The sequence below is a fragment of the Stegodyphus dumicola genome, chromosome 1 (genome assembly GCF_044657685.1).
Source record: "Stegodyphus dumicola isolate Sdum_Otavi_A_Nest chromosome 1, ASM4465768v1".
Classification (NCBI taxonomy): domain Eukaryota; kingdom Metazoa; phylum Arthropoda; class Arachnida; order Araneae; family Eresidae; genus Stegodyphus; species Stegodyphus dumicola.
Window position 1 is genome coordinate 266,854,485 of NC_140768.1, and position 22,636 is coordinate 266,877,120.

The 22,636-nt window shown below is 32.7% G+C and overlaps 1 protein-coding gene across 1 annotated transcript; it reads left to right on the plus strand.

Moving 5' to 3' along the window:
• The first annotated feature begins 1,779 nt into the window (after positions 1 to 1,779).
• LOC118195052 (monocarboxylate transporter 9-like) lies at positions 1,780 to 21,728 on the plus strand. Its single transcript, XM_035366283.2, has 7 exons — positions 1,780 to 2,464; positions 3,776 to 3,919; positions 6,738 to 7,007; positions 13,129 to 13,403; positions 15,870 to 16,191; positions 16,281 to 16,568; positions 20,147 to 21,728. The coding sequence occupies exons 1-7, from the start codon at positions 2,269 to 2,271 to the stop codon at positions 20,299 to 20,301; spliced, it is 1,650 nt and encodes a 549-aa protein (XP_035222174.2). The 5' UTR covers positions 1,780 to 2,268; the 3' UTR covers positions 20,302 to 21,728.
• Positions 21,729 to 22,636: the final 908 nt, after the last annotated feature.

The window sequence follows — 22,636 nt, forward strand, 5'->3', positions numbered from 1 at the left end:
CTATTCTCCATCTCAGATGCTCTTCGGTCGAGACCTTCGTCTACCTTGTGATTTCTTGTTTGGTCGCCCTCCGGATGCACCTTCATCGCCTGAGGAATACATCCAAGATCTCCAGGCCTGGTTTGAAGTGATGCACAATTTTGCGCGAGAGCGACGACCCGATACGACACCAAAGCTACTGGACATCGTCCCTCAACGAAGGAGACAAAGTGTGGTTGTGAAATCCGACTCGACGCAAAAGACTCTATCGTAAATTATAGTCACCTTGCGGTTGTTCGTATACAGTCCTAAACAGGCTTAACGACGTTGTAGTCTGGATTCGTAAGTCATCGAACTCTAAACCTAAAGTCGTTTATTATGACAGATTAGCTCCTCTTACTATGGCCATAGTACATAGTGTATATAATTGTAAATAGTAAAAGACCATGGTCCTTTTTGTTTCTAAATTTGTATTTAGTATTTTCTAGTATTTTATTTGTTTTAAGTAAGTTATTTCATTTATTGTTTATGTTGCTTGTTATTGTAATGTTATGTTTGTTATTGCATTGATGCCTTAGTTGAAAGTTTGGCTACCTGTCCAGGGATTGTACTACCTGGGACGTGCAGTCGTTGGGACGTGCAGTGTTATGGTTTTTGTTTTTATTTAGCTAATTTTATTAGAATTTATAATTAAAATTGTTTTATATTCCCCTGCAATGCAGCACAAGACTTATTTAAAGAGAAAGCTACGCCGAAAAAATTAAAATACAGGAGCACGCGCATTCAACATTTTAATAAATAGATATCTCGTAATTGTACTCTTTTGCTATCCAGAGAAATCGAGAACCAGAATGATCTCATGCATAATTAAAAAAAGCTTATAGAAGCTGGAGGAAAACATCTCACTTCAGTTATTTTATGTGTTTTTTACTCAGTTCTTGTTGTTGATTGTAGCGAACTCGCGGTGAGATCGGATTAGCTTTCTCTGTTTTGAATTAAGTTCTATTGAACGTTTTAGTACTTTAAAATATAACTACTCTGATATTTAACTACTGTTTTAGTACTTTAAAATATAACTATTGCGACACTGTAAGAATATCTCTGAGGAAATTTAAGAATTTTGTATTTATTCTTGGAATAATAATAAATTGTGTTAACTTCTTATCGACTTGTGCATTCAATCCATTAAGAACCCTTACGCACGCAACAATATTTTATACTATTTGTTTGAGATTTTAATAGCAAGAGGACATACATACCTTTTCTTCGATCACAATCTGAGCTCATAATTTTAAATTATGAACCCTTCGTGTCTCTACAGAAGAATTAGAGTAAAATACCAAGTTTACTTTATAGTAATAAGGAATTAAACTTTATCTTCTCCCAAAATTCCTCAAATGCATTAGATGATAACATAATTCTACAGTTAAAATGATATTTTGTTACTGATTTTGAAAGTAAAATCTTAAGTTATTAAAACTGAGTATTTTACTGGCGGCATCTCTACGCCATATTTTTTCATATTTTGAGCGATGATGTAGCAGCAGATGAAACAATCGTGGTAAACCAAAAGATAGTCCTAAATCAAGCAACAATGGATGACGTATGTTCTGTGTGCAGTTCAGTTCAGCTTCTCGCTCGAAGGAGTTTTAGAGTTTCAAAAGATCTCGTTATCGTCCACAAAATCCTGAAAGATGCAAACATGTTATCAGACGTTTCTGACCTTTCCCGTCGAAAATACAGTTGAAATTTATTACCCTTAACATCCGTTTCCTTTTCACGTGGGAATCCTCTAATGATTTCACTAAAATATTCTAAGATAACTCTGGAAACTTAAAGTAAACGTAAACCTCTGCTGCTATATAAAAATGTATAAGTCTGCAGTCTGTGCTTTTTTTCCCTGTGGATATTACCTATTTCAAGAATCTCGTGTGAATAATAACATTAAATTTGCTCCGCAGCGAACGCTCAAGGATGTAAACCATTTATTTATTGTACTTAAACGTTTAGCGAAATAAAAATTAAGATTAGAGCCGTAATGTTTCAAGAATCAGAATGTATTCCTAATGAAACAAATAATCGAACTGCTACAGTTTAGTAAAACTGTATTTAGCAGCGATCCATTTATGAAACTTTTTACAGTCTGAGAAGGCATAACAGAAATAATACAGTTTAACAGCTTGTCAAGAAATCTGTAGCACCGATAACGATTCAAAATTAAGCGAAGTAACACTGTTACTAAAATATCCAATTAACAAAAATTTCCTAAGAAATAATTTTAAACGGAAAATGAGCTACAGCGAAGGTCCAGACAAAGGACATGCTTGGGTTATTGCAATTGCTGCTTGTGCGATTACCATGATTCTTTCAGGAATCTCTAAAATGGTAGGGATACTGTATGTAGCTGTTATAGATACGTACGACACCACAAGATTTGAAGCAACTTTACCTTTCACCTTCAGGAAATCTCTTCGATCTTCAGCAGGTAAGCTTTTCTTTTCCATTTTAATCCTATTTTGTCAATCTTTTCTCAAATACCTTATAGTGCAAAAAAAAAAAAAAAAAAAAAAAAAGAAATACATTTATTCATGAATTTTTTTATACTCCAGAATATTCCCTCCCTTGTTTTATGAATGCGATTAATTAATACTACTTCGAATAATTAATAATAATTAAAACTTTTAAATATTTGTATGCTTAAGGTTTTATCCGTAACCGCAAAAATCAAAATAACTGTGTATGCTGCAAGTAAGACATGCTTAAAAACTGCTAAAATATAATCTGGTTAATATACATGTTGCTGAAAAATATAAAGTGCTTCAATAGGTTCTCATTTTAAATTTCTAAGATTTTTCTGAGCTTGGTTATAGAAGAATAAGAACCGGTACTGGAATGTCCACTCTGATTCAGCATTATTGAATTATATGCCATTTTTCAGCACTATGGCCAATATCGTACTCATACAAAAGACGATATCATTGAGTAACACCATTTTCCCTTTTTTTTTAATCATTTGGAAGTAACGTACTTCCCATGTGCTCGGAAATTTCCATCAAACGTATAGTAGAAAATTCCATACATTTCTAATACCAACTGATAAAAACAGGAAATAAGTTCGCAATAGCTAAATGATTACCACAGTAAGAACTGCTAGAACTTTTGCACATATTCAATACAAAACTAAGACTCATACATATTAATTACTACACATATTAAAATATAGCACGGAACTAAACTGTTAAAATAGTTAATAAATTCAAACAACTCTAACATCAAGATCATGTAAAAAAAGTATTTTGACAGAAATTTTATGCATGGGATAAACAAATACTTCTTTGACACAAACGGGGGAGGGACAAGATTGGATTGGGTTACTCAGTTACGATACATCAAGAAACAACTGTATTCTGCCTCAATGTTTTTCAAATCAAATGAAAAGTTGAAATGTTGCTCATAACGACAGCGTATGTAATATCAACTTCTGTTCAAACAGACCAAATTTATGTAGTACCCGTCAATCGCCAGTCAGGAAAGACACCTGATCTTTGGAAACTCGTCCCAAGCTCGGTTGCAATCACCACACGAATTAATTACGTTCAGATTTTCTGGTTCGTATAATTCTTGCCTAATTTGTATACAATTTAACTACCCTCCTAAACGTTTTCACGAAAACTTACCTCTTAAGTCAGACAGCCTTCAGGTATCTTATCACCATAAATTACTAGTTTATTTAAGCAATACTTCGTTTTATCCACTGTAGTTTTTACATAACTTTTATATCATTCTTTTCATCCAGGAATAGTTGTAGGAGTGATTGGCCAACGCTATGGAATCCGAACTGTTACTTTGTGGGGAGGTGTCATCGCAGCTTTGGGAGCCGGCCTTTGTTTCGTAGCGCCTACGGTAACGTGGCTTGCAGTCTGTTGGGGTGGAATTCATGGTTAGTTATATCATTATCAAGCTAATTACTTTAAATGTATTAAAATTATGAAAAACTGTTTTTAAAAGATAAAAATCTGATAATTTCGTTATTTTTTTTAAATTTGAATCAATTTAAATGTAAAAGCAAACATAAATGGACTTTTTTATAAGCATTACTATGTAATATAAATTGATTTAAAGTAAATATGAGTAACATGATTTCTAACATAAATGCAATTTCAAGCTCTTTTTATTTTAAAATGAATTTTTATTGTTTGAAGTATTACGATCGTCCTATGAATGTTTACAGGAAAACAAAATTTTTAGTTAAAATAAATTCTTAAAATTATAAAGATATACTTTACTGTAATAAATTCTTAAAACTTCAATATACTATATTTTTATGCAGAAATGTGATTTCTTATAATGCTGAAATAACTGTTTACATAAAGCAGTCATAATGCAATGATATTTATGTTATGTGCAGCAAGGATGCATGCATTACTTTTTAAATCTCACAAATTTTAAAACTAATCACATAATGCATTTACATAAATTAATCAAAATCACATAATGCATTTACACAAATTAATGAAAATCACATAATGCATTTACATATTTAATTCTGTAAAAAAATACTAGTGCTTGCTAGTTACTTAAAATCTGCATATGCAACTGTTCTGCATTCCCTTTAATACTGAAATCACATTGATTGAACTGAGTAAAACTTTTTTTTTTTTTTTTTTTTCATACAAAAAAATTATAAATTAAATGAGTAAAAATATTCCATTTTGATAATCTCTATCATAACGCTTCCTGTCAATCCAACATAATTTTTTTTCAAGAATATGTTCATCTCAGCAATTGTACTTTTAATCTAATAAAATCTTACTTTTGAAATTTGAGGACTTTTTGTAGGTAAAATGTTTTATACTTCGTGATAAAATTTAATAATACTAATTAGTAAGCGCTCTAAATGGTTAAAAAAATATCAGCTACTTTCAGACAACTTTTGAGAACAATTTTGAATAATTATTCAAATTTTTAATCTTCTATATGCAAGAGTGTGCAGGGGTGTACAAACGATATTTCTTGCGATTTACTTCTGAACATTATAAACCATAAAACTTCTGAACATAAAACTTCTGAACATTATAAAAGTGATACCTTGAAGAGGAATTTCTTCTAAGCACTTCTCAAAGGAAGTACAAGAGAATACAAAATCAACATATAAAAAGTTAACTTTGTTTTGAGAAGAATACGAGGATAAAAGTTTTCACAAGGAAAAAATATCAAATTTATGTATCGTTTCACATTCAGAAGGCGGTCACAAGAAAGAAATTTAAAGGTATAAATACCAATGCATACCAGCGGGCTAAGTGCAATATTTGATATTTAGAGTGGCGCTCGAAGAGAGCCAAATGTTAATGGCAACCCTTCCTGCTCACCCAGAACGCCTTTTGACGGCAGCGAAGAAGGCTATTTATAGAGTTTGAATGCCGTAGGAATATTATTTGTGGCACAAAAAAACTATTTTATGTGAATGTTCGTAGCCTATAATTTAGATTGTATGTATTTGTATATAAGTGCATAACATAATAAAATATTATAAACACCATGAAAACTCCATTTTTGAATCCTGAGATTACTAATTTGTCAGGCCATAATCAGCATCCTCTAGCAGAGAAATCCACATCTTGGTTCAAAGATCATATTTTTTAGTCAAACATTTCTATTATAGTTCTCCAAACAATGTACAAAAGAATACTTAACATGCAACAAGATGTGGAAGATGCATGCAACAAGATGTGGTGATGCATGTACGCTTTTAATTTTTCTCTATAAAGCATATCTGAATCAGAAGTTGTCTCACACTAACTGTCTTGGTTAAAATAAAAGTACATTTATACATGTTTATATGTTTGTACATGTTTAACTGTAATTTAGTTTGCAGAAATAATCCGTGACTCTCTTTCATAAAGAGAAAATGTGGAATTGAATATAAATTCAACATATTTTAACAGTTATCATTGTGATAGAAATTATCAAAAATGATTGTTCTCCTCCACCAAGACAATTATCATAGAATATATACTAAAAGAGTGCAAGCTAAGCATTTTCATCTTTGTACTAATGCAGTGGGTGGCTATACATAATCTTTGGTAAACCCATTTTAATGGGCAAATAATATTCTGAATATCTGCACAGATCGATTTGGATACTTCACCGACGTAATTTCTTAGAAAAAAACCTCAGATAGCCTAACTACCGAATTTTGAGTTTCATCTCTATTTTCTGAGAACCTAACAGCGTATTCTTAAAGAATTTTAACTGTTATCCGTATATTTTTCAATTTTCTTGTTTATAATTTGAAAACGTTTTGATGAACATATCAAAACCAGAGAGGATTATTACGACGACCCCGTTTCCTTCACACACTTCGTCATTTATAGACGACGATTTTATAATTGACGGATATTCCTTTTCCGTCAATTATAAAATTTATATTTTATATTTTGCCTTTATTAGAAGAGTAGTTCTGATAACTATTTTAAGATAATTATTTTCAGTTGATAGAAATTTCTCCAATGGCACTCAAACAATGGTCGACATTACAAATACTTAATTCAAAGAATAATTTAATATGCTATACAGTCTCTTAGACAACTGACGTATTACTACAGTTTTTCTATTTCTTTCTTGTAAAAAGAAATGAGCTTGTTTCTAAATAAAAAAGCATAAATTATCTATTCCTTTGTATTTAGTTGTGTTTTTAAAGCTATATATTTTGTCTTATTTCAAACCATTATCTATTTTTTATAATTTCTGTTTTTAAGGTCTGGGAGAAGCTTTTGCCAATACACTATTTCAAGTCGTCGTTAATCAATACTTTGTGAAATATCGTTCGACAGCTTCTGGCATAGCTCTGTCCGGGGCATGTGTCGGATCTATTTGCTTTTCTTTCCTAATCGAAGCTCTCAGAGATGCTTATGGACTTCAGGGCACTTTTCTTATCCTTTCAGGAATTATTTTGAATGTCTTACCAGCAGCAATACTGCTAAAGTCACCAAGCTGGATACGAAACGGTATTAAACCCGTTAATGAAAGTAAGTCAAGATTTACTTTATTATCAAAAAATCGTTTTCCCTAAAATGCATAAGAACAATAAAATATTAAATATAATATCATAGAAAACAAACCTCTCTTCATATCACAGACAACAAAAGATTTTTTTTTTCTTTTTTCAGATGGTTTATTGAATTCGAAATGAAACTTACCTTTTGTCGCAGACTGCGTAATCTGTAGCCATTTTCTCGCAATATGTTTCCTTTGAAATATCTCTTAAAAGGCTTCAAAAAATTGTGCTAGGAATGATATTACAGCATTGCTGTATTCTGTAAACAATTATGTTTCAATCTGATCAGTCCCCGAGTTATATGCTTTGTACTCGTTTCAATAACACTAAATTTTTCCACAAGAGAAATATTATCATACTTTGTGAATTAAGAAATAGATCTTCAAGTATATCTGGCATGAGTTTCTTAAGTGACAGAAAATACCTTGTACTAAAGTAGTGTGTGAAAGCTGATATTTTAATTTTTCCATCTTCATTCTCACAGGGTATGGAGGAAAGAAGAGAAAAATCCTAGAATATGCTTTATGTTAATGTTCATTCGTATTTTCCTTATTTCATACAAGATCCACAAACCTATATTAACAGATGCTGAGTAAGGACGCAATTACAAATGAGAATGCCGATACAAAAAATTAGTCAACACTCCCTATAATAATGTACATTGCGGGAAAAAAAGCAGAAAGATAGTTATATATCTCCTGATCTACTGCGTTGATTGGCGAAATTCAATTTGCGTTTTTCACTCCTCGAAAGAGCGACTTAGGATATGTATTAGATTTATATATAGCATTGTTCTAATATAGGTTTTTTAACACAAAATCGGACTTTTTCTAAAATAACGTACCAATTTTTTTTTCCATATTTTTATTCTACGACTCAAATTACGCCAAACTACCAAGTTTTGTAAAATTCGCACAAGTAGTTTTTAAAAAATTAGCTCTCAAATTTTTAGCTCCTCAATATTAATTAAGTTTGGTATATATTTATAAATCTCTCTTTTTTATTAAGCTTATTTGATTCTTCCTTTCACATTTCGAGATTCAGGTTCATTTCAAATAAAATTCACCCATTTTTTATGATTTATTTTTAAAATTTGTATTTTAAAATACTTTTTATAAATTTATCAAAAAAAATTTGAATTAGAATCTATAAAATTTTTACCGTCAACTTAAAGTAGACGTATTTCTAAGCATACCTGCAAAAAATTACAATTTTTTAGTCAAAATTTCCGAAGATATAAGTGAATTTATATATCGGCGCGTTTTGAAATTTGGCATATTTGTTGAAAGCGATAAAACATCAGATGTGGTTTGATCACTTTGCTAAAATTATTTGGAAGTAGAAACGAAGTGACTTTTTCCGCTCATACACAATGTAAAAAGGTAAAAAAACGAGGTGCCTTTTTTTCCGCTCCTGCGTAATGGAAGGGAAAAGAAAATTGGTTGCCATATATTAGGAAGTTCGTTAAGTGAATTATTCTTTGCCAAACTGAAAAAATTTCGCCAAGATAAATTTTTGAATTTCTCCGTAAATTTATCACTAAATTTTACAAAGCTTAATATTTAGGCATAATTTGAGTCGTAGAATCGAAATATGGAAAAAAATGGTATGTTATTTCAGAAAAAAACCGATTTTGTGTCAAAAAACCTATGTTATAACAATTCATTTCCTAAACAATATTGATTAATTGATTATATTATCTCCTAAGTTTAATTTAAGTACCGAAGCTTGTTGATGAAAGTGTTCCACAGATTTTAAATAACACTTATTTCTTTTTTATCATACAAAAGTTCTTCAGAAATTCTGAAAAGCTTCTATGAAATAGTTGCAAAAATTATTATATTTAATTTTTCGGAGCAGGGAAAATTAAAAATAAACTGCCGAAAATCATCTGAATATGCTACCACAAAATATTCGCAATGTGCAGGAGGAGTACGTTAACTCTTTACACCTCTTTCACTTAAAAAGTGACTGAGGACAGTGGGCGAGAACTAGTTAACCAAACTGATACGAGTTTTCGTTCATCCCATTTTAGCAGTTTCAGCGAACAATAGAGAATATACATTTGTTTTTTTATTTTTTTTTAAATTTTTATTTCTGTTTTTCGGATCTAGAAATATGAAAAATCAACTAGTTCTCCATAGTAATACGTAAGGAAAGAAATCTTTAATTGATTAATTAATCAATAATTATTTTTTATTTTCCTAAAAACATGCTTGTGACTGAGGACAGTGGGCGAGAACTAGTTAACCAAACTGATATGGTTACGAGTTTTCGTTCATCCCATTTTAGCAGTTTCAGCGAACAATAGAGAATATACATTTTTTTTTTTTTTTTTTTATTATTTTTATTTATGTTTTTTGGATCTAGAAATATGAAAAATCAACTAGTTCTCCATAGTAATACGTAAGGAAAGAAATCTTTAATTGATTAATTAATCAATAATTATTTTTTATTTTCCTAAAAACATGCTTGTGACTGAGGACAGTGGGCGAGAACTAGTTAACCAAACTGATATGGTTACGAGTTTTCGTTCATCCCATTTTAGCAGTTTCAGCGAACAATAGAGAATATACATTTGTTTTATTTTTTATTTATTTTTATTTCTGTTTTTAGGATCTAGAAATATGAACAATCAACTAGTTCACCATAGTAATACGTAAGGAAAGAAATCTTCAATTGATTAATTAATCAATAATTATTTTTTATTTTCCTAAAAACATGCTTGTATGCCTATCCAAAAATTTATGTTATTAATTGATTAATATGCTATTTATTTGCCAGAAGATGTATTCATTTAAAATCATGTGAAAATCAGTACTCATCTTGCCATTCGGTGAACTACCGAATCATTCTAATCAAGGTCTTTCATTAAATTTTAATAGGATCTTTTCCACATTTACAAATACTAAGTGTCACAAAAGCGTTATCTCGATTCTGAATAATTTCTGTATCTGTCAAATTATTACCCATAATTTATGTAAGATTGTTTTTCAAATATTACACCATTGTACAAATATACAATGCATGAATCATATGATATAGTATTGAAAATATTGCAAATGTGTTGAGCCAAGATGCTTTCAGCTAACATTCATTGAAGCAGGAATAAAAATTTTTTGCAAGAAACTTAGGCATACCGTGATGCTGATCTCCCAGAATCCAAAAGATTTTTAATACTTCAAATATGTAATGTGATCGCCCGAGCAAGGGATATTTAATTTTTTAAATATATGTAAACGTTTTAAACACATGTAAATAATGTGTATAATTTATCCGATCTGCCAAGGACAACCTCTTTATTTAGCCACACGACAGTGTATCAGCCAAGTTCTGAACAAACGGAAAAGAAAGCAGCGAAACACCGGCCATGTGTATCTTACGCGAACCATTTTGAACTACTTTCTACCCTCCATTACTCAAAAACTATTAAACCAACAAACTTGGAATTTTGTATCTCTAATACAGCTCCTTTGAAAACCTATAATCTCAAATTTCATTAAACTGCCTCTCATAGTTATGGAATTATTAAGGTCTAAAAAGTGTTATTTTTATCACTCACTGACTGACTCGCTCTTCAAATACCTAGACCACTTCTAAATGACTTAGGTACTTGAAATTTGGCGTCAAGATAGATCATTAGACATGTACAATAAAAAAATCTAAAACTTAAAAAAAAAAAAAAAAAAAAAAAAAAAAAAAAAAAAAAAAAAACTACATTATTAGCGAGGTAATAATAATAATAGTCATCAAGACAACATCCCCAGTAGATAGCTTTGCAACGATCGCCGGTTTCCGCGCCATTCAGATCCTGATCAACTTTGCCGAAAGTAAAGAATAAAATCCTCTTTATTACAGATAAAATGATAGCGCAGTCCTAGACTGCAGGACCGGCTCTTTTTTCATTTGGTAGTGGGTTCGGGCATAACTACAGCGATAAACTAACTACAGTGACATCGCGGGAAGAATGTAAGCAACTTTCCCAACGATAAAAGCTTTGCCGTTCAATAACTCAAATTTAAGTAAGGAAACAGATGCCAGAAGCTGTGTGTGTGAGATTATGTGTGTGTGAGATTATGTGAGCTGTGTGTGTGAGCCTCGAGGGCTATCTGCCTAAGAGGAGGGATGCCTTCGTGGAGGACTTTCTAAGGGAAACTGGCTCGTATACACGTTACACACGGGAAAAACCACGAAAACGCCCATGCAGCCAGCCCGTTCGCAAGATTCGAACCTCGGACCAGATGCCAGAAGCAAATAAAACAACAGAATGCGGTAACCGGCGGAAGGTAGCGCTGATGACTCCATGTAATGATTAGTATATTTGTTTAGGTTGTGCATCACTTAATACATTTTGGAATGCAAAATATATTTATTAAAATTTATGAGAAGCAGTATATAATAACATGAAAGACACAGAACAATTAATGTAGGTAAGATTACCGTCCTTGTTATATGAGGTTCTTGCTAACGGCAATTCTCTCAAGTCGAGAGTTCTAGAGCATTCTGGAGTGTTGTTCCCATGGAAACAATCTGCAGACTGAATTAGCTACGTCTCCTTATTTTTTCAGTTGTATTTTGCATCCTGCGATTCGTTAAATCTGCAACGATATCAGGGGAACACAAGATCATTGGTTCGTCAGCATTTCTGGAATCGAGAGGAGTTGTCGACAGGGACAGTGCAGAACGCTAAAATCTCTTGACATTGGTCTTGAAGTTATGTCTCTTGTACTGTCAACTGGAACGAATTATTGCGTCTCCGATGTCAGATCATGTCGTCTCCCACACGTGAATCTATACTTTAAAATAAGATTTGAACATTTATATTGTTTAATATTTAAAAATAGCTGTTTAAACTTCTTGTTTACATTTTTTACGTTCCATTAAAAATCTAAAACTTCAAAAAACTACATTATTATCGAGGATAAACCAAATAACACTCATAGGGAATGTCGACAATTTAATAATTAAGAAACTGCTATAAATAGAAAGCAGTGCAGCGTAAATATAGCATTTCCACCGTTATGGAAAATTTAGAAATTGCTAATAAAAAGAAACCAGTGCAGTGTAAATGTAAGAAAAAGAATTGAAAGTCACGCATTTGTTTATACGTTTTTTAAGTGTCTAAATAAGAGCATAACCTTTAATGTAGCTTTTCAAAAATTTATGATAATATAACAACAAGATAAATGTGAAAAAATGGCCAAATCCAGGAGAAACGATGTTCCGCATAGTTAGAGTCATTGACAAATGAGTTGAGATCTAATGGATGGCAAGTTCTGCAGCAGTTCCTTTAATCATAATTTTAGCATTGTGCAATGTTCTTCAATTCATTTGAAAACCTTTTTAATACTTCTTTTATATCGGAATTCTAAATTAGCAAATTAATTTCTAATTGTAGAAGTCAAATTTTTAATGTAATTTATTGACAATTAAAACTTGCTAAATTAGAAATCCGATATCAAAGAAAGTAATAGATATCAACTCTTTTATCAGTGACATAGACTACACCGAACGTCGTTTCTCCCGAAACTTGGCCCTTTCTTCACATTTATGTCGTTGTTATGAGACAATTTACATAAATAATGTTAAAAAAGTGTCATTTTTGTTCGTTATTTCGTTTTAAAAGTTAAATTGATTCTTCATCCAAAACAATTAATGTTCCGAGCAGTTTTTTTTCTTGAAGGGTGAAAATATTTTATTCTAATTATCAATGCTGCCACAGCGGCCTGTCGCGTCATGTTTTTGAGTGATTGTGAGATTCTCGTCTACTCTTTTATTAAGTTCTTATTACAATGCCTTTAATTAATTTAACTTTACTGAAGTACTGACAAGGGTGTTTAGAATACAAACTATACGCACTAAATTAGGATATGTAGTGATCCTATTACTATTACGCTTTCTTAAACAAATGGAAATAACTTAAAAGGGAAACAATTAATACGAAAGATACTGCTTCTGTGTAATAATTCCCTTGTGTTTCATCTATGATTTCCTTTTTAATTGATTTATCGCACAAAAGTCTAGTTTCCATCACTATATTATATGCTTGATTATTAGTTTTGTATTCATCTAAATTTTAAGTATATTTTCAGAAAGCCTTCCACAGAAAACACGACCTAATATGGTTCATGATAGTTACGTGAAGCTGAATGCCGAAAAGATGAGCGCGACTTCTCTGGCTCCTCCCCTTTTAGAAAAGAACGAAATTTTCAGTGTGGCCAATGCTCCTCTGAAAGCAGTCTCTGCAACAAACTTAACTTCCAATTTCGAAGAGAAGTTGAAAAGTGAAGAAAGATGCGACAACCTTTCGTTTTCAAGCGAAAATGAAATCAATAAAGTTTCTTTAGAGAAAAGACTCAGCATTCAGGTATGAATTAAAAACTGTAATTTGAGTTTTTGAACATTTGCATTACTCCTTTTAACGAATACACGACTTCACTGAGAAATCTGCCATTATGAATAAGTATGAAATGGGACTCCGCAGTAAGCTTCAATACTCCGCAGTAAGACAGAGCAGTAAGCTGTAAAAATTGCTCTTTAACTTCCTACAATTAAATACTATATTCAGTGACCGAAATTGCAAGGCCATCAGCAAATAAAACGGAGCCCATTTCAGCTAACAGATATTGTTCCGTTCAGCAGAACAGAACGCCGCTGGAGTAGGTCCTTGCTCTGGCGTTAACCGTACGAGGATGGTTGAGAACGCGGAGGATGTATACTATATATCTCGTACAAGTTAAATTAGAACATTACATGAAAATTAGAAGTACAGACGTTACACATATACAGATAAATATTATATACAAAGTTAGATTACTTAGGCATAAATAACAAATTATGATACCGTCTAGATAAGCACAAGTAAAGTACTTTTGCGATTTATAATAACAGTATATGGTGCATATGCTAAGTAGCAAATGCTGTCCATGTTATGGAGCATTTACTCGGCGAAAAGTTACGTCCTATAGATTCTGCAATAAGAAGAAATCTTGGGATTATTTTGTCCAAGAAATCATTTGGACATTTTCCTAAACTTTCCTGTTGATATTAGATGTGTATGCAAGCGCTACTCTGCTGGAAAATGCATTTTGGTATGCTCGATTATGCGATAATGCGATGAACTCCAGTACTTCATCAACATTTTCGCCTGAAATCATTGTACGTATCATATGCACTTAAGGAGATCCTCTGTTGATGTTGATGAGACTGTTGCGTGCGTACAGGTTCGTAATAGATTGAATGCTCACAGGTCCGATGATAGGTTGATAAAAATTTATTTTATCAAAAGAAGCACTTCAAATTTCTGGAACATTCTACAGAAATAACCGTACAAGTGTTCACAGTATCACACAGTACAATCAGTAATTACACTTCAATCTACGAGGAACGTTATACAAAACGCAAGCAAAGCGCATCTAAAAGGCGAATCTTTCAATACTCCGGAGTCGCTCTGAACTAACAACTCACAACAACAACTGAGAACTGATACTCTCTCCGGTCTTATACAGTATTTACCCGGCCTCCGAGATATTTCTAGTACTTTCTGCTTCTCGAAATTACTGGACAGCATATGAGGGTCAGATGCGGTTACAGCTGATATAGTGACCATTTGCCTTTATTCAATTACAATACCTATTACGTTGATACAGAGACTGAATCAAAATGTCGCCAAGTTTGGCGACTTTTGGCGATTTCTCGCTACATTTTGTGACAATTAGTCGCCAAAATCGTTGCTAGCTTGCCGATATATCGCCAATTTAGTGAGAGAGTCATTTACTCAATATTAAACAGACTTGCCCCGTATTCGTATTTTTCCGGAACAGCATCCTCTCTCTAGATTTTCATATTACATTACACAGAAAAATACAATAACTTCACAAAAATTATCCGTATTTATACAAAATTTGTAATAATACTGTAAATCATGATCCAACGCTGTAGTTTAATGTTTATTAGTGAGGTAACGACAAATCCGATTGCCACGTTATTTCAAAACTCTCACTCGGAGATAACCCTCGCCCGCTACACCATAATCAAATAAACTAATCCAAACTCATCCCAAAGACCATCCCAAAATGATGAGACAAATCCATATTCCCAAGTAACTTTGATGATATGTATAATGACAGCTCTCGCAAAAATGAGCTTGACTTCAAACCTATCTCAATAAATCACCAAATTACTGTTTGCGTCGATCTTACCACAAATCTTGTCCCGAGGAACGCCGACATCAATAGATTATACATGGTCATTATTGCATAACGTCACTTGCATCAGAAAATGCAAGGTGGTGTTTGTTTTTTGACTTCAGTCTTATTACTAGGATTTAGGTTTCTTTCAAACCATTGTCTTCAAATACGACTCACAGTTTTGAAAACTTTAAATTTCCTTGAAATACCGAAAGTACTCGGTTGTACACAGACCAAGCGGCTATGCGGTAAATGAAAAGAGATTATGAAGCGGCAGATGAATAAAGGTGATGTAGTAGAAGTAACGTATTAGGTTAATAAAAATGTTTTCGATGATGGAATAAAAATGTTTTCGATGATGAGCATGGAATTTCTGTTTCCCCCCAACATGAAAAAATCCCAAACTGTCTTCAGAAATTAGCACTTCTCTATTTTGTCGCCTTTTCAGATCCCGTGATTCACTGTAAACAGAATAATTTGCATATCCTATCTGTCTAACATGGCATTTACGTTATGCTGCCGCAAAATTTTAATGGTGAAATATTTTCTCTGTGACATAATGTGAGTTATTTACACTTTAAATTTCGTAACTATTTAATACCAGTTTAAATTTTTGAATCATATATTATAATTTTATTTTTCAGAATATATTTCCAATGCCTGAAGAAAGCTCGGATCGTCAAACTTCACGTAACGATCTGTGCGAGGATTCTCTGAAGAAAGAAATTGAGACAAAACAAGAAAATTCACACCCTGAAAAACCAAAAAGTTTATTGGAAAATATGAAAACTATAGTCAGACTTTATAAAAACCCCATTTTTATACTATTATGCGTTTGTAATGCTACATATGTTTTGATATTCATTCCTATCATGACCAGTGCAGTTGATTATGCTAGAGACAAAGGTTTACCAGAGTATATAGGAAAATACTTAGTACACGCCATGGCTGTTGGAGATATATTTGGTAATTATAATACTTCATTTTTCCATATTAAATTTTGTAAAAAATAATTATGATTACCTAAATATTTATATATTCATTCTATACCACAGGTCGTCTTTGCTTTGGCTGGGTAACAGACAAAAACTTCATGACCATCCCACACTATATGATCCTGACATTAGTTCTCGAAGGTGTCTTCATTATGTTACTGCCCTTGACTTCTAGTCTAGCCACATACTTGTTGTCACTAGCTCTCTATTCAATGACAGCTGGAAGCATGATGGTTCGCATACCAGTCCTTGTATATAAGCATGTGAAAAAAGACGAAAAATCAGTAGCAATGGGTTGTTACGGTTTTGCTTCAGGACTGGTTCCTCTTGGAGTGCCATCCCTAATTGGTAAGAATGGGTTGTTCTGTTCTGTGATGAAATTCATTAGAGTTTTAAAATCCAAGTTTAAATGTCATGCAAAATATATGTTGTCCTGAAAACGATATATTTGATGTCCAACCGTGATAGTGGTTAGTGATTCTGACTGCGTACGGAAGGGCCCAGATACAAATCTCGGAGAAGGCATGGATGTTTTTAAATGTATAATGTCTGTGCTATATGGGGCACTCTAAATATGTGGCAAGCCGAAAGGTAGGTGGTAGGGAAAGAGGGTAGTAGACCCTCGGACCTGTACCCCGGAGTGCTTTTCTTCAAAACTGGGAGGAAATGAGCAAAGGCGTACTGTCACCTGTATAGTGCCTTACGCTCTTGCCAACGACAAGCGCAATCTTGCCTCCTTGCCACGATGAATTTCGTGGGCTTGTTATAAAATTAGAAGAAATCAAAAAAGATTAGTTACATTAATCAAGAAAGATTAGTTACATTAATCAATAAAGATTAGTTACATTAATCAAGAAAGATTAGTCACCAGATTAAGCTATTGATTCATTGTTCATATGTATGCACACATCCACTTTTATATAAGATTAAAATTTTTTAATAACACTTAAATACGTGTTCCAATGTACTGATGAGCCACCAGTCCGGCCGAGCGGTTTGAGAAAGTCACTGAACACTGGTAGCTCGGTCCAGGATTCGAATACTGGCGAAAGGGCTGGCTTGCAGGGCGTATCATTGGATGTTTTGAACTAATAAAATAAACCAAAACCAAACCAATGTATTGGATAAAAAGCGTATTGATTCCGTTTTTGCTATGGAATTTAGCTTTCGATATGAATTCTTTTTCCCCTGCCTTCTAATAATCTTCAAAATTCGAACAATATTTTAAATTCATTTTGCTAACAAGTCTAATATCTCAAATTAAGTTAACATAAATATTTTACGCCAGCATTCAGGCACAAAGTTGCAAAAGTATAATGTTTAACGAAATGTTTTAAACAGTTCGTCATCTAACAAGTCATTAATGTTTTTTTTTTTTTTTTTTTTGACTCAATTTAATCTAGTTTTTCGCTTGAGAATCACATACATTTTTGAACTGAAAGTTGGGACTTTTTATATCGGTCAATTTAAAACTTATGAATATCTGAAACTAACACTATATACAAATATACATATATATATATATACAAATATATATATATATTCATAAGTTTTAAATTGACCGATATATTTATATCGGTCAATTTAAAACTTATGAATATCTGAAACTAACACTATATACAAATATATATATATATATATATATATTTATATTTATAGATAGATATAGTGTTATGTATGTATATATATAAGATTAAGTTCAAAAAGAGCAAAAATAAGGAAAAATTGAGATTAGCAAGAAGGTATAGGGGACGAACACTTAAAAGTAAAAAAAAGAAATTAAGGTACATCAAAAGGTCTAATTGACGGGATGCAAATATGGTAAAAACCTCAAAATTGAAGAAGCAATAAAAAATTAAAACGTGAGAAAGTAAATAAACAGATTTAAAAATTAATTATCCCTATTTTATGTTTTAAACAGAACTCAAGGGGTAAGTAAAGGGGACTTGTCAAGAGGTATTTAAAACATTAAGCCGGGTTGATTAATAAGAGATGAATAACATATTTCGTTCCTCTTCAATACTCTAAGACAGGGTTTCTTAAACTTTTTTCAGTCCTAATCTCCTTTTATCACTGAGATTTTTTCGCGACCCCTGGACCCCATAATATAACAAAAATTTTGTGGGACCCCATAAGTATCGCGCGAATCCGACAAAATCCGGGAGAGTAAAACTGTCTTTTTTTTTTTTTTTTTTTTTTTCACTTTTACTGTAATATACTACTGCAATTTTAGGTCAGTAACTTTAATTTCTAATTTTAAGACACAGAACAACGTGAAAATTTTAAATAAGTAACAGGCAAAATGACAGCGTAACGTGCAAAGCAAGGAAAATGAACGTTTATATTATAAAAAGAATGCGTCGAAATGTTTTCGTTTTTTCTTTGTCTGTATTGTCTTCTCTTTATTTATTTTCAGATAGATTGTGTAAAAATATTTGGTAATTGTAAAATTATTATAATAAGTTAAAGAAATATCAAAAAGAGTAAATTTGTATCAAAATATGAATTCAGAAGAGTTCATATTAGCTTGCAACAACTCCAAATTTGATTAACAAACTCGATTAAGAAATTTGTGTTACATAGCGGAACAGAACAACGCTGATGGAACGAGACGGCTCCCGACCTAATGCGGCCTAATAGGCGCCAAACGAGATTAAGTGCCGCCCCGCCCTTGATCAATCGACAATGTTGCGACCCCACAGGTCGCAACACCTTACTCTGTCCCGAGAGCATTTTTTTTTTTTTTTTTTTTTTTTTTTTTTTGTGAAGTCTGTTATGCCCCCTTGGTTGAGACCATGGAGGTAATGGGTTGAGACAAAGAATATATATTGTTAAGAAGGAAAGCTTCGCAGCAGCAGGAGTGGCTCCGAACGAAAAGGGACACAACTGCGCATGCATGAAATATCTGTCGCCAAAAAGCTCCAAAGCTCGAAGCTGATCTCGAAGTTCGAACAGGTTCGACAGTCACGTTTATCAAGAGTTTAAGCTGTGTGACTCCATTTTTTTCCCTACATATTGACAGATATAAAATCAGACATCAAACTGCGATATGGATAATACAAGTTCAACTAGTAAAGCAAAAAAGCACGAAAATTCGACTTTAAATTATCGCGAAAAGTCAAAGAACGATTCATCTTAACCCGTATTCCTCAATTTCCTGTACACGTGGCGATGGCGAAAAATCTTGGACAAGTACATCACAAAGGGGGAAATTCTCACCAACAGGTTCCGTCGCCAAATCCCTTGGCGAATTGTACCTCCTCTTTCTAACGGAGTAGAAGACAAACTGGTTTACATTACGTCTATGGAGCCTTTCCTTCTTTACATAGACTTTCTTTGGTTGAGACTGCCTAGATATAGATCCTAACCAGTACTTCCCAGACGTTCGCCTGAGTCAACCCACAGAGGGGGAGAAACGGAAGAGAACAGAAAAAAATTTAAACAACAAATTTGGCGTCATTCCCCACCCCCTTTGTTCTGCTTTGTTAATATGGATTAAAATAAAATAAAATATGGCCGCCCAACGGGGATAGTGATTAGCGATGCTGACTGCAGTACCGAAGGACCTGGGTTCGAATCTCGGAGAAGGCATGGATGTTTGTAAATGTATAGTATCTGTGCTACATAGAGGCACTCTAAATATGCGGCGAGGCTTATTGACATCTGGATGGTGCTCAAGGCATTTGCCAACGACAGGCTCAATCTCGCTCTCTTGCCAGGACATATTTTGTAGGCTTGTTCTGATGTTACTGTCAAACAAATGAGATAAGTGTAAATAACAAAAATATTACTAATAAAATTCCTAAATGTTACCTAAAGTAAAATGCTTAAATATTATTTGAATGTACTAGTGTAAATTAGATTTTGAATTTTAATTTATAAAATAATGAATAGAAACTGTGATTAATTTCATTTCTTTCATATAGGCTATTTTCGTGATAATAAAGGTTCTTACGATGGCATGTATTACATAATGGGCAGTTTATCTATTCTTTCTGGAGGATTCTGGCTTTTAGAACCCATTTTGGTAAAGCTCAATAACAAGCTAGAGCAACACAGAGAAGACGCTATCAAGGTATAAACTGAAATTTAGCAAACTTGATTTCCAAGGCATATGGAGACGTTACTATGGAGATGACGACTTCGAATACAGGATTTAAGCCCTGTATAGCGAAGAACGTGTGAATAGCAGCAATTTACTGCAGTTAAAAGAATCGATTTATTTTATTGTTTTGCTTTTGCAAGACTATGGAAAAAGCTTTGCTTTGCAAAAGTCTCAAGCATTCGCAAGTTAATTTTTCCAGTTTAATTAATTAATGAGGTTTGAACAAGTTCCTGTTAAACACAGGAAAGATTAACTTCATAGGATACTTCTTCAAGTGTAGCTCTTAGGGGGGATATGAGGGAAAAAACATTAAGAGCGACTTTATGGCAGGATACGTATTTTAACATAATTTTAGGGAAAAAGGTACATACAAGGTGTGACACACGCACACACACGGAAAAAAAAAAAAAAAAAAAAAAAAAAAAAAGAGACTGGTCCAATATATCATTGTACTTACAGAATCAGTTCTCCGTGACATTTTCACCTACAAAGTACTTACTCCCCTTCAGCATTCACACACTTCTTCATTCGGTGCTGCCATTGCTGGTAATAGTCCTTGAACGAGGTTTTTGGAAGGCCTTTCAGGAGATTCACCGTTTTTACCTGAACCTCTTCAACTGAGGCAAAATGGCTTCCCTTTAAGCAACAATAAACTTTAGGAAACAAAAAAAGAGTCGCATGGAGCCAAATCAGGTGAATAAGGAGGATGCACCTTCACAGTAATGTTTTTGCTGGTCAGAAACTGCTTGACAGATAGGGCCGTGTGAGCGGGTGCATTGTCCTGGTGTAACAGCCATCCATCACTGATACAACTGCGGCCTTAAAATTTCACGAAGTCTTTTTAGTGCTTCAGTGTAGCTGTGTTGATTAACAGTCTGACCGCTGGGAACCAACTCAATAATTGCAATTCCATTAGTGTAGAAGATGACAATTAACATTGCTTTGGATTGCGATTTTGACATGTGTGCTTTGTACCTTACCATTCAAACACGCGTGCACGAGACAAAGTTTCATCTCCATAAGCCTCAGTTAACATTTGAAATGCTTCAGTGGCTGATTTCTTAAGTTTCACAAGAAACTAGGTGTTGATTCGCTGTTCGGCTTTTACACTAGACTTTTTTTTCCGGCAGAATGCAATTGCACATGTTCACTGAATGACGCAGTACTCCTAACTGGTGTGATTGGTTAAGTCGAAACTGGCCGCATCGATAGAGGTATGTGGGATTACATCACCAAAACAGTTCTTGTCAACTTCACTCTTTTTTCAAGCTACACAGTCTCGTTTTTATTGTGTCACACCTCGTATATCCTTCATTTGAGGAAGAGAAAATTTATTTCAGAGGCAATCAGCCCAAGATGTTTCATAACAAAATCGTAATAAAATGAAATTTACTTATTCTTCAGTTATGTGATATAAATTTCTGCTGTTTTTCATTAATCAAACACTACTAGAATAATTCTAGAATAAACTACACCTTACAGTAACTCACGATAAACTATTAGAGAAAAGATCTCTTTTGTATGATTTGTTACAATCTTGGCGGAATGCATACTTTCATGTAATTTCAGAAAAATATTTTAAGCAAGGGGCAGAAAATCAGTTTCTCAAAATTTTATAACAAACTAATAAAACTTAAATTATGAGTATCCAATATAGTAATTTCTATCATATTAATAGTATAAGTAATTATGGGTTACACAATATAACAATTACTTAAATTACATTAAATTAAGCAACAATGTATGTGTTGAATTTATATGTGAACTTAATATGAAGATGTAATCACAATAAACTTTAATTTTACTAAAATGTTGTTAGAATGATTTAGATAAAATTAAACTATTTTCTTAAAAAATGTGTATGCTTGCAGCTTTTATCAGCACTTTCGATATTACACGCATCTTTGATCAAGCTCAATTATGTTTTTATATTTCATATTCCACAAGAAAATTTTCACTTTTTAAAATGTATTAAACATTATTTCAGAATGAGTATTGATACACAATATAAAGAATTACTTTTCATAGTTATAGATTTATTTGCAAAACATACCTTTAATTTCTTTACGTTATTAAATTACTACTTAATCAAATTTAACTATATGAAATAATTTAAAAGTATTGTGTAATTTAATATTTTCATAATATTAAACTGGGTTAACAGCTTTCTTTGGAATTGACATAACTACGTTTTGTTCCAACAAAAAACTAGCAGTTGGAATCTTGAACTGATCTAAGTTTATTACTCTTTTAATACATAACAGATGTTATGATTAACTTAGTGTTCTTCAAACTTACTACTCACCCAGTG

Bases quoted from the DNA above. Each gene is read 5' to 3' on its own strand.
- LOC118195052 (XM_035366283.2), top strand. From the start codon at position 2,269: ATGAGCTACAGCGAAGGTCCAGACAAAGGACATGCTTGGGTTATTGCA. The intron at 3,920-6,737 runs GTTAGTTATATC...TCTGTTTTTAAG, and splicing joins CTGTTGGGGTGGAATTCATG to GTCTGGGAGAAGCTTTTGCC. The intron at 16,569-20,146 runs GTAAGAATGGGT...TCTTTCATATAG, and splicing joins TGGAGTGCCATCCCTAATTG to GCTATTTTCGTGATAATAAA.